This window comes from Mastigoproctus giganteus, chromosome 5, assembly GCF_048544385.1.
Source record: "Mastigoproctus giganteus isolate SK-2022 chromosome 5, ASM4854438v1, whole genome shotgun sequence".
NCBI classification, from domain to species: domain Eukaryota; kingdom Metazoa; phylum Arthropoda; class Arachnida; order Uropygi; family Thelyphonidae; genus Mastigoproctus; species Mastigoproctus giganteus.
This window is the reverse complement of record NC_143579.1, coordinates 99,100,416-99,113,535: the sequence shown is the minus strand read 5'-3', so window position 1 is coordinate 99,113,535 and position 13,120 is coordinate 99,100,416. Positions and strand designations below refer to the sequence as shown.

Sequence of the window (13,120 nt, the reverse complement as noted above, 5' to 3'; positions counted from 1 at the left end):
GAGAAATAACTTATTTCTCCAAAATTATTTATGGGAGGCAAAACTTATTTGACAAGCTCAACATACATAAAATGCAGTTGAGTTGGCAAAGCATGAATTCTACTGCCTGGTTTCTCTTCCTTAAAAATTAACGAAGATACCTTAAAAATTAAAATAAAATAATATAAAATTAAAGGAAAATGTCTGAACTGGCACCCACCTCTAGTAGTTCAAGTGCACAGCTCCCTACCCAAGGGGGAAGACACCTTCACACTCACCAAAGGAGAAGTACTACTACACCCACAATATATGAAATGAACTTAAAATAAAAAAAAGTATGAATGAAATAAAATAAAGTTGAGGAAACTCAACTTCAAGAAAATCAATCCTTGTGAATTTCAAAAGGACTGTAAATACATTTTTGAAATTCATGAGGGTTGAAAAGAATTGAAAAGATTCGTATTTGTATGATTGAAAAGAATTGTATTTTAGCTATTTGGCTGCTATCCAGTAAAATGTCAACAAATATCCTTGTATTTTGCAGATAGAGAAAGAAACAAAATTTTACAACTCCACCAATCAATAAGTTGAAACTAAATGTGAATATGTAAAATGATTTTAAAACTTAAAAATAAATTCATAATACATAGGATTAACATAAATAAATTAATCAATTATAATAAAGTTCAGTAAAGCAGACCAATTGACAGAATAAATTTTAAGAAGGTTAAAAAGGATGCTTGCCAAGTTTATCTTTAATTGCTGCGTTATTAGTTTGTTGTATAATTGCATTTGTTTTATCTCCCTCTCTAAAGTGATTCATATTTCTACAAAAAATTCATTGTAATGGGATTTTACTGTATTCATTAAAAATTTTATATTGTAATATACATAAAGTTGTAAAGCAAGAACTGAAGATTCACTGTTAGGAGTGTCCATTTGATTATATATATATATATGTATTATTATTATTATTATTTATTTTTTTTTTTTTCTTCCCAAATTTTTTAGGGTTTATATCCTGAATCCCATGGAATTATTGACAACAAAATAAGGAATTACAGTACAGGAGAAAAGTTTAGCCCAGGAAGTCCTGAGTCATATAAAGCATTTTGGTGGGGAGGAGTGCCTGTTCGTATTATTGTATATATTTCTTCAATATTTTTTAATGTAGGATGCACAGATGGTTTAAACAAATATAATGACACTCAGATTTATACAATATATAGTATCTAGGAAGTACAGGGTGATCCAAAAAAAGTTAACTTTAATTTCAGCTACATTTTTTTAACTATCCTGTAGTTGATGATAAATTTATCTTTTGTATTTTGAAAGTGATTTAGAACTCTAGCATATGTTAATTTTACAAGTTGCATTTTGAAAATTCCTTTCATAATTAATTCATTTGACGAAATGCAAATGAAAAAAAAAAAAAAATGAAAAAAAGTGTTACTGCCTTTGAGTTAAATCCATCAGAATGACCAAACTAGGTCAGCTAGTTTGGTCATTCTGCATATCAGCAATATTCTAAGTAAATTGAAATAGAAGTAGAGGGGGAAAAAAACGTCTGCTTTTTATTAGTAGTATGATAAGTAGAACAATGCAAATTTGTGATTTCACCAAGATTGAAAAATTCCTCTTTGATTCTTGAAGCGATGGAATTTGAAGGCATAATCAGATCCTCCCAACCACAAATATTTTATTCATAGAATTGAAGCCATTTACATTAGATTTATCAGTGAAGGTAAAGAAAGCAAACACAAGAACCATGGGAAACTTCAGGAAACTTTTAGCGGTCAAACACGTTTCCCGGTACCACAGCTTCTCCCTGTATTCTCAGTACACAGATGGTGCATGTTATTGGTAGTGGCAGTAGAAGTCAATAACGATGTGTTGATTAGTTTTTTCTAATTATTAAAAGCAGATTATTGGAGTTCATGAGTGTAATGCCTTCGTGGCTTAAATTTAATTTCATGTACACTCTTAGTATTAGAGTGTTTATCCCTCCCCCCTTCCTTCTGTTTTCACCCGATAGGAAAACGACTTCTACTGCAACTAGCAATAAGAAGCACCGTCTATAAAAGTCGTTTTTTATAGGGTTAAAACAGTGGGTAGGGGGAATAAACACTCTAAGACTGAGGCAGGCTAGCGGTGTACCAATAAGTAAATTTCAGCCTACTCATGAACTCCGATAATCTTCTTTAATAATAAGAAAAAAACTAATCAATACATCGTTATCGACTTCTATTGCCACTACCAATAACACACACCATCTGTTTAATGAGAATGCAGGGAGAAGCTATGGTACCTGGAAACAATTTTGACTGGTAAAAGTTTTCTGTGGTTCTCGTGTTGGTTTTCTTTACCTTAGCTGATTTATCAAATGTGTCCTCTTGAAACATTAAATTGATTTTTGCTGACATTATTACAAATTATGGCTTACTGTTTTCTATAAACTATAAATTCTGATTATTTTTATAATCATTAATTTCTCAGTCAAAACAAGCAATTTATTTACTTAAATTGATTTCAAAGTTCTCAGAATTAATGCCAAAACTTTTTTTTTTTTTTTTTTATGAAAACCCCAAACGTGAAAGGTATCAAAACCTATAGTACTTAGTTCCATGCATGGGTTGAAGGAGAAGTATGGGGGGAGGGGGGGTGCCGGAAACTTTGCTCTAGAGACTAAACATGGGTTTCACCACTTCAAGCCTCCAATAAGCAAAGTGATGGTATTTCACTGGTTGATGAAAGTCATCTACCACCTTGATCCGTATTTGTCACCTTTCAATTTAGAACTGATTCCATAAATTTAGACAAGGTGCCCTTAGAAATAAAATTTCATAAATAGAACTACCTTGTCCTTCTCAAGGGGTAGAATTTTTTTCAACCTGGTCTGTACTTGTTAATAGGAGAGACTGCTTCTACAGGGATGGGATACACTTAAATAGAAAGGTTGCAAGAATATTTCTTGATGCTATCAAGGGTGTTAGGTGGGTCAGAAAACTGCTAGCTTCGGGGGAATACAAGGACTAATAGATTAACAGTAGCCACTGACAGAGGTGAAAGTGATTCTTGCACTGCTCCTATTGGAATGAGCAGCAGCCTGGAAAACAAGATGCAGGATATTTCAGAGGCTGCTGGGAGTCATTGCAGAACAAATAAATACATGGGCTGTGTTAGGGTAGCTAAGAATAGGAACAGGTGCATGTATACTTGCATGTACACCAATGCTAGGAGTATAGGTAATAAATTCGATGAGCTTGAAGTGCTAGTCAAGACATCAAAGGCAGATATTGTTGGGATATCAGAGACATGGTGTCACACAGACATAAGCAGTGCAGAACTGGAATTTGGGGTGTACAATGTGTATAGGAAGGTAGGAGGAGGTTATGCTATTAGTAAAGAAACACATAAAATCTAAGGAAGTGCATCCAATTGATGTGGGTGGACAATGCAATGTTGAGTCTGTTTGGTGTGACATAAGCACTGGGAAAGGAAAAATGAGAGTACATGTGTGTTATAGGCCTAATTAATCTGATGAGTATAATGAGTAATTGTGCAGAGAAATAGAGTGGGCCAGTAAATTAGAGTGTCTTATATTGGGAGATTTTAATTTCCCAGATATTGACTGGAATTTGTGGGTTGGTCACTCACACACTAGCAAGGCTTTTGTGGATTTATTGGATGATTGTTTTCTACATCAGCATGTTTGGGAGGCAACTAGAGGGTGTAATACTCTTGATCTGATTATCAGTAGTGATTCTTCATGCATTAAGAATCTGCAGATAAAGGCACCACTAGGTGGCAGTGATCACAGTGTGCTGAAGTGGGATTTACTCAAAGAGGTAACTACCATCAAGGGTAAAGGGAAGAGTTTTTGCTTTCGTAAAGGTGACTGTAGTGGTCTGAGACAGTATATAAATTTTATATCGTGGGACCAACTGATTATGTTACCAACAGCAAATTCAAAATGGGAAACATTCAAAGAATTAATCTTGAAAGCTACTAGGTTTCCATAAAAACTAAGAAATATTGTTCAAGGTTTGGGCCTAAATGAATGTCAGATGAACTAACGAAACATGTGGCAGAGAAGAAAAATGCATGGAATACATATAAATTAACACGTGACACAGAAGCCTATGATAGATATAAGTTGATCTGTAACCAAGTCACAAAGGAGGTTAGGCAGGCGAACGCAGATTACAAGAAATCTTTGGCAAAGGATGCAAAGAAAAACAACAAAGAGTTCTTTACTTATATAAACTCTAAGAGGAAGGGGATGAATTAGATTGGTCCACTTGATATTGATGGTTCAACTGTTGATGATCCTGCTCAGATAGCTAAAAAACTAAATGAGTATTTTGCATCTACATTCACACATGAGGAGTTATTCAGGGAGGGGAGGGGAATGCCACAGGTGAATTAAACTCTGGCAGTGAGCTAGATGATGTTATAATAACTGAGAGCAAAGTGGAGGAGAAATTGTTGAAGATAAACATAAAAAAGCCAACCGGGGTAAATGAGATCTATCCAGTTATATTAAAGAAGGCAGCAAAGGAAGTAAGCAAACCATTAGCCATAATTATGAGCGGTTCTTTGGACTCAGGGGACGTACCCATGGACTGGAGATGTGCAAATGTGACCCCAATTCACAAAGAAGGATCAAAGGGCAACACAAGTAATTATAGACCTGTTAGTTTAACTTCTCCTGGAAAAGGCCTCTGAGGTTGGGTAAATTCATGTCTTGACGATAAATAAGCTCATACACCAACCATTAATGAAATAGCTCTTTACTGTGACTAGAATTTACAAATAAAATAACATATTTACAATAAAATTAAAATAAAACTGCTATGATATACTATATAAGAATTAAAACTGTAATAAAATCATTATAATAAAATTACTTTCTAAAATAAACTGGATTAAAAGTGATAAAACCTGTAGCTTTCGGAAGCATCAGCTTCCTTCCTCAACAGTAATGAATCTTCTGGCAACACTTCCTTATATATAACAGGCTCACGGTATTTTTCCACGTGGTTCTATCGGAACATGGTTAGAACTGGAAGTGGAAATAGCTCGGGAGCGCGGAAAGCATTAGCATTAGCATTAGTAGAGGAATTTGATGCAAGAAAGCAAGCTTATGCAGCATCAGCCAAAAAAAAAATAAAGTAAAATAATAAATAAAAAATAACCACTTCCACTTCACCCCTCTGTTCGTTCAAAATACCTGTCCAGCTGAGCCTTAAACTTATTTAGGCTATCAACTTCCACGACAAGAGATGGAAGTCTGTTCCATCTACCAACCACCCGCTGGCTAAAGGCAAATTTCCGCACATCTCTCCTACATTTGTCTTTCCTCAATTTGAATTTATGCCCTCTCAGGTGATTATTCTGAGCAAGAGGAAGAATCCCATCAGCATTGAGCATGCTCAAACCATTCAAGGTTTTGTACACTTCTATCAGATCACCTCGCTGGTGCCTAGTCTCCAGACACTGTAATTCGCAAAACTTAAGCCTTTCTTCGTAAGAGCACCCCTTTGTTCCATTCACTAATCTTGTTGCCCTTCTCTGTACTCGTTCCAGCAGCTCTACATCCTTCTTGAAATGAGGCCTCCTGGCCTGTACACAGTACTCTAGGTGTGGCCTGACCATTGCCTTATACAAAAGAATAATCACCTCCTTATCCCTGCTAGAAAAATTCCTGTATATCATTGACAATACAACATGAGCTACTCTTGCAGCCTGTCTGCATTTCTCAGAGAACTTCATATCTGCCTGCACAACCACCCCCAGATCCCTTTCATTCTCTACCACTGTCAGTGTAGTACCACAGAGTTGATACGTTGCTCTGGGGTTGCTGTTTCCCATATGTAGTACTTTTCATTTGTCAATGTTAAACTTCATTATTTCACCTCTCAGGCCATCTGCTCAACCTTTCCAGATCCTGTTGCAGCAGCACAGTGTCAGTAGTGTCCTCGACAACCCTGCCAATCTTCGTATCGTCTGCAAACTTGGACATTAAGCTTGATATACCATCATCAATGTAATTTATAAATACAGAGAACAATAAAGGACCCAATACTGAACCCTGAGGGACTCCACTAATAACATTAGTCCACGATGAGCTGTGTCCATTGATTACCACTCTCTGTCTTCTCCCCCTCAACCACCCCTTTATCCATAGCAGCAATTTGCCTCCAATGCCACACTGCTCCAATTTGTGCAGCAGTCTTCCATGTGCAACAGTATCAAAAGCCTTTCTAAGATCCAAGTATATAATATCAAAGTTATTCCCTGCATCCAGCTGTTTTGTGACTGCATCATAGTATCCAATCAAATTGGTCAGGCAAGACTTCCCCTTAACAAAACCATGCTGTGTCTGAGCTATAACTGAAGTCTTGTCTGGATGATCCTGCAGTGCTTCTTTAACCAGTGCCTCCATTAATTTTCCGGGAACAGAAGTTAAACTCACAGGTCTATAATTACTTGTGTCAGCCTTTGATCCTCCCTTGTGAATTGGGGTCACATTTGCACATCTCCAGTCCAAGGGTACCTCCCCTTAGTCCAAGCAAGCTCTCATAATTATGGCTAAGGGTTTGCTTACTTCCTTTGCTGCCTCCTTTAATATAAATGGATAGATCCCATCCACCCCAGGTGACTTTCTTTTGTTTATCTTCAACAATTTTTCCTCCACTTTACTCTCAGTTATTACAAGATTCTCTAGCTTACTGCTAGAGTTGAATACACCTCTGGCATTCCCCTCGCTGAATAACTCCATGTCGATGCAAAATATTAATTTAGTTTGTTAGCTACCTGAGCAGGGTCATCAACAGTTGACCCATCGATATCAAGTGGACCAATCTGATTCATCCCCTTCCTTCTAGAGTTTACGTAAGTAAAGAACTCTTTGCTGTTTTTCTTTGCATCCCTTGCCAAGGATCTCTCGTAATCTGCCTTCGCCTGCCTAACCTCCATTGTAACTTGGTTACAGATCAACTTGTATCTATCATAGGCTTCTGTGTCACGTGTTAATTTGTATGTATCCCATGCATTTTTCTTCTCTGCCATATGCCTCATTAGTTCATCTGACATCCATTTAGGCCTAAACCTTGAACAATATTTCTTAGTTGGTATGTAAAGCCTAGTAGCTTCCAAGATAAGTTCTTTGAATTCTTCCCATTTTGAATTTGCTGTTGGTAACCTCATCAGTTGATCCCACTGTATAGAATTTAAATACTGTCTCAGTCCATCGTAGTCGCCTTTACGAAAGCAATACCCCTTCCCTTTACTCCTAATGGTAGTTACCTCTTTGAGTAACTCCCACTTCAGAACACTGTGATCACTGCCACCTAGTGGTTCATTTATCTGCAGATCCTTAGTGCATGAAGAATCACTACTGATAATCAAATCAAGAGTATTACTCCCTCTAGTTGCCTTCCGAACATGCTGATGTAGAAAACAATCATCCAATGAATCCACAAAAGCCCTGCTAGTGTGTGAGTGACCAGCCCCCAAATTCCAGTCAATATCTGGGAAATTAAAATCCCCCATTATAAGACTCTCTGATTTACTGGCCCACTCTATTTCTCTGTACAGTTTCTTATTATACTCATCAGAGTCATTAGGCCTATAGCACACTCCTACTCTCAATTTTGATCTCCCAATGCTTATGTCACACCAAACTGACTCGACACTGCACTGTCCAGCGATGTCGACCGGCTTCACTTCCTTGGATTTTATGTGTTTCTTAACTAATAGCATAATCCCTCCTCCCTTCCTATCCTGTCTATCCTTTCTGTAGACATTGTACTCCCAAAATTCCAGTTCTGCATTCCTTATATCTGTGTGACACCACGTCTCTGAAATCCCAACAATATCTGCCTTTGATGTTTTTGAGCAATACCTCAAATTCATCAAATTTATTTACTAAACTCCTAGCATTGGTGTAAACCCAAGTATACATGCACCTGCTCTTTTTCTTAGCCACCCTAACACAACCCGTGTGTTCACTTCTACCCCCATGATTCCCAGCAGTCTCTGAAATATCCTGCATCCTATTTTCCAGACTGCTGCTCATTCCAATAGAAGCAGTGCAAGAATCACTTTCTCCTCTGCCAGTGGCTACTGTTAATCTATTAGTTCTTGTATCCCCCCAATCTAGCAGTTTTCCGACCCACCTAACACTGCCTCGATAGCATCAGCAAACATTCTTGCACCCTTTCTATTTAAGTGTATCCCATCCCTGTAGAAGCAGTCTCTCCTGTTAACAAGTACAGACCAGGCTGAAAAAAATTCTACCCCTTGAGTCCTGCACAATCTTTCCAGGGCCGAATTGATCGACAGGGCTCTCATCATATACTCCCTCCTATCGTGTCTGGGCAGAATTGCAGACACTTTCAAATTCAACCCTAATTCACGGCTTTTTTTCATCAGTGACCTGTACTTGTTAAGTAATTCGGCCGGTCTCCTACTCTTAATATCATTAGTGCCAACATGTACAACTATATCACCTTTTGTGCCCTTAAAAGATGATATCCGCTCTACAACGTCTTCAACCTTTGCCCCTGGCAGACATACCCTTCATCGCAAACCGTTCATCCGTACTTATGACAGTAGTTTCAAATGGGGGATGAAAATGCATACCCCTGACCCTATTCATGGTATTGTTGTCGGATGAACAGATTCGCATGCTCTCCAGCCATTAAAGTCCCAGAATCCATGCTATCGATCTACAATAACTGCATCCTCTGGGGAGATTTGATGCTGCCTCTGCCAATAATGCTTGGCCACAGCAGACTTACTATAATCAGCGGTTTTTGTAACATTTAAATGCTCCTCCAGACAATCCTTTCACCGCCGTTTTGTTTTAACCACATAACATTCCCTACAACCGGATATTTTATCCTATAAACAACTCCAGTGCTAAGGTCCTTTGTGATAGGATCTTTTACCTTGGACACAACTGTGTGCAGCCTCCGCCCGGGAAGCTGCACACAGCATGTTTTAAAACCCCGTAAAATTCTGGTTAACCGCTCAGTAAGGCCTGGATAGTAAGGAATGTATGCAGTAGCCACAGGAATAAACAGTTTCCTATAGTTGGATACTATTCCTTTGCTATATCTGTCCACCGTGGTCCAAAAGGGGAGAGAGGAGGATGCATTTCATTGGCTTAATATCTTCTCGCAATTTATACAGTTTACTTCAGAGCTGGAGACAGGTGGCACCCTTGCATTTTTGGATGTATTGATCTTTAGGATAGGCCCTACGCTAAAAACTTCGGTTTTTAAAAAACCTATGTGTAGAGGTCAATACACCCACTATAGTTCAGCACAAGCTGGACAACATAAGAATAGTGTGGTAACAGCTCTAGTAGATAGAGCAATGTCACGCTGTACTACTCCTGAGGATAAAGAATGTGAAATAAACGGGTCACAGCAGACCTTAGAAAATGCGAATACCCCAGAGGATCGTGGACAGATATAGCAAAGGAATAGTGTCCAACTATAGGGAACCCTTTATTCCTGTGGCTACCACACACATTCCTTACTATCTGGGCCTTACTGAGCGGTTAACCAGAATTTTATGGGGTTTTAAAACACGCTGTGTGCAGCTTCCCGGGCGGAGGTTGCACACAGTTGTGTCCCAGGTAAAAGATCCAATCCCAAAGGACCTTAGTACTGGAATTGTTTATAGGATAAAATGCCTGGATTGTGGGGAATGTTGTGTGGGAGAAACAAAACGGTAGTTAACGGATCATCTGGGGGAGCATTTAAATGCTATAAAAACCGCTGATTATAATAAGTCTGCTGTGGCCAAGCATTATTGGGAGAGGCAGCATCAAATCTCCCCAGAGGATGCGGTTATTGTAGATCGATAGCATGATTCTGGGACGTTAATGTCTCGAGAGCCTGCGAATCTGTTCTTCCAACAACAATACCATGAATAGGGACAGGGGTATGCATTTTCATCCCCTATTTGAAACTACTGTCATAAGTATGGATGAACAGTTTTCCTTTCCGTGCTCCCGAGCTATTTCCGCTTCCAGTTCTGACCATGTGCCGATAGAACCACGTGGAGAAATACCATGAGCCTGTTATATATAAGGAGGTGTTGCCAGAAGATTCATTACTGTTGAGGAAGGAAGCTGATGCTTCCGAAAGCTAAAGGTTTTATCGCTTTTAATCCAGTTTATTTTAGAAAGTAATTTTATTATAATGATTTTATTACAGTTTTAATTCTTATATAGTGTATCATAGCAGTTTTATTTTAATTTTATTGTAAATATGTTATTTTATTTGTAAATTCTAGTCACAGTAAAGAGCTATTTCATTAATGGTTGGTGTATGAGCTTATTTATCGTCAAGACAGTTTAACTTCTGTTCCAGGAAAATTAATGGAGGTACTGGAGGATTAATGGAGGATCATTTAGACAAGACTTCAGTTATAGCTCAGACACAGCATGGTTTTATTAAGGGAAAGTCTTGCCTGACCAATTTGATTGGATACTATGATGTAGTCACAAAGGAACTGGATGCAGGAAATAACTTTGATATCATATACTTGGAACTTAGAAAGGCTTTTGATACTGTTGCACATGGAAGACTGCTGAACAAATTGGAGCATTGTGGCATTGGAGAAAAATTTCTGCTATGGATAAAGGGATGGTTGAATGGGAGAAGACAGAGTGGTAATCAATGGACACTGCTCATCGTGTACTAATGTTAATTGTGGAGTCCCTCAGGGTTCAGTGTTGGGTCCATTGTTGTTTTCTGTATTTATAAATGATATTGATGATGGTATATCAAGCTTAATGTCCAAGTTTGCAGATGATACGATAATACGGCAGGGTTGTTAAGGACACTAATGACAGTACGCTGCTGCAACAGGATCTAGAAAAGTTGAGCAGATGGACTGAGAGGTGGCAAATGAAGTTTAACATTGACAAATGTAAAGTACTACATATGGGAAGCAGTAACCCAAGAGTAACATATCAACTCTGTGGTAGAGACACTGACAGTGGTAGAGAATGAAAAGGACCTGGGGGTAATTGTGCAGGCAGATATGAAGTTTTCTGAGCAGTGCAGACAGCCTGCAAGAGTAGCCCATAGTGTCTTGTTAATGATATAGAGGAATTTGGCTAGCAGAGATAAGGAGGTGATTATCCCCTTGTATTAGGCAATGGTCAGGCTACTACACTTTGAGTACTGTATACAGGTCTGGAGGCCTCATTTTAAGAATGATGCAGAGCTGTTGGAACGAGTATAGAGAAGGGCAACAAAATTAGTGAATGGAACAAAGGGTTGCTCTTACAAAGAAAGGCTTAAGTTTTGCAAATTACAGTGTCTGGAGGTTAGGCACCTGCGAGGTGATCTGATTGAGGTGTAAAAAGTCTTGAATGGTTTGAGCATGCTCAATGCTGATGGGCATTCTTCCTCTTGCTCAGAATAATCACCTGAGAAGACATAAATTTAAATTCAGGAAAGACAGATGTAGGATAGATGTGCGGAAGTTTGCCTTTAGCCAGCGGGTAGTTGGTTGGTGGAACAGACTTCCATCCTTTGTTATAAAAGTTGATAGCCTAAATAAATTTAAAGCTGTGCTGGACAGGTATTTGAAATGAATGGAGGGGTGAAATGGGAGTGATATTTTTTTTTTTTTTGGCTGATGCTGCATAAGCTTGCTTTCTTGCATCATATGCCTCTACTAATGCTAATGCTAAACAGTTGGTGAACTTTTAACTCCTGATAGAATAAACTTTGTAACTCCGTGTGGTTTTTTTTTTTTTTTTGGCACCACTTTTAATTGGAGCAAATAAATAGCAGACTACATTTACAGCACCCTGTAAATGTAGTCTGCTATTTATTTAAAATTCAAGTGATTTGCTGATCGTTGATAAGACAGTTGGTAAACTCAATTAGCATATCTTTGAAAAGATAAAAAACAAAGTAGTTTTATGTGATTTTCCATTTGGTTAGTTGAAGTAAACTTCAAGTATTCAAGCAGAATCCATAGCCAAGTGGTCAAGAGCAGGAGTGCAGTAGTACACACTCTTTGAATAGACCAGGGTACAAGCCCCCTGACTGCTGCTAAATATGGGTGATCTGCCAACCCGCACTGGACCAGTGTGGCAGATTATGGTCCATTTTCCTCGACATCAATCATTGACGAGGTCTACATCCTGCAATGAATTGATAATGGCTGCAGTTTACCTTTTTTTTTTTTTTTTTATTCAAGCAGAATCATCATTTTCAATCTACTGCAGGATGAAGGCCTCTCCAGCAACTTTCCAGTTCCTTCTGTTTTGTGCAATGGCCATCCATTCACTACCTGCCAACCCTTGAATTTCATCTGTTGTTCTTTGTTGTTGTCTTCCAGGTTTTCTTTTGGCTCCTCTAGAATGAGTACCATTCTGTTATTTTCTTAGTCCATCTCTCATCTATGTGTCCTGCCCAAGTTCATTTCAATTCTTTAGTTTTGATAAGAATGTCTTTTAGTTGTTTGTTGCTTAATCCATGTGTTTCTCTTTTTATCCAACAGTCTGATTCTTAATATAATTCATTCCATTATTTGTTGTGTAGTTTTCAGCTTCTCTTCCAATCTTTTGGTGAGTGCCCAAGTTTCACTTCCATAAGTAATTGTGGGGAGTATACATTTTTCCATTATTTTATGTTTCAGACAAATTGGGATATTGCTTGTCAATATGTGACTGATGCTATCCATCTGAAAATTCATTCTTCTCTTGCTTTGACTTCTAGCCATTTATCATTGTTACAGCTAATGACCTGCCCAAGATAAGTATATCAATCCACCTTTTCAATTTCTATTCCTTCAACAATCCCTTATATCCCTTGCTGTGGCATACTCGTTCATCATTACTTTTGTTTTAATCATATTCATCTTTAGTCCAAAATCCTTTCTAACCCTGCATAGCCGATTAAGATCTTCTTCTAATTCTTCAGGATCATGGTTTATGATCACAATGTCATCTGCAAATTGTAAATGGTTCAGGTACTCTCCATTCACATTGACTCCTTTCTGTGACCAACCCAATCTTCTGAAAGTTTCTTCAAGAACAGCAGTAAACAGCTTTGGAGATATTGTATCTCCTTTTTGAACACCTTTCTCAATTTTAAAT

The 13,120-nt window shown here is 38.1% G+C and overlaps 1 protein-coding gene across 1 annotated transcript in view; it reads left to right on the top strand.

Annotated features, from left to right (window-relative positions):
- Positions 1-13,120, top strand: part of LOC150085581 (venom phosphodiesterase-like) — a 248,321-nt gene that overhangs the window by 29,873 nt on the left and 205,328 nt on the right. Inside the window, exon 4 of the mRNA XM_090374609.1 lies at positions 991-1,110. Coding sequence (XP_090230735.1) covers positions 991-1,110 — 120 coding nt within the window. The remainder of the gene's footprint in view (positions 1-990; positions 1,111-13,120) is intronic.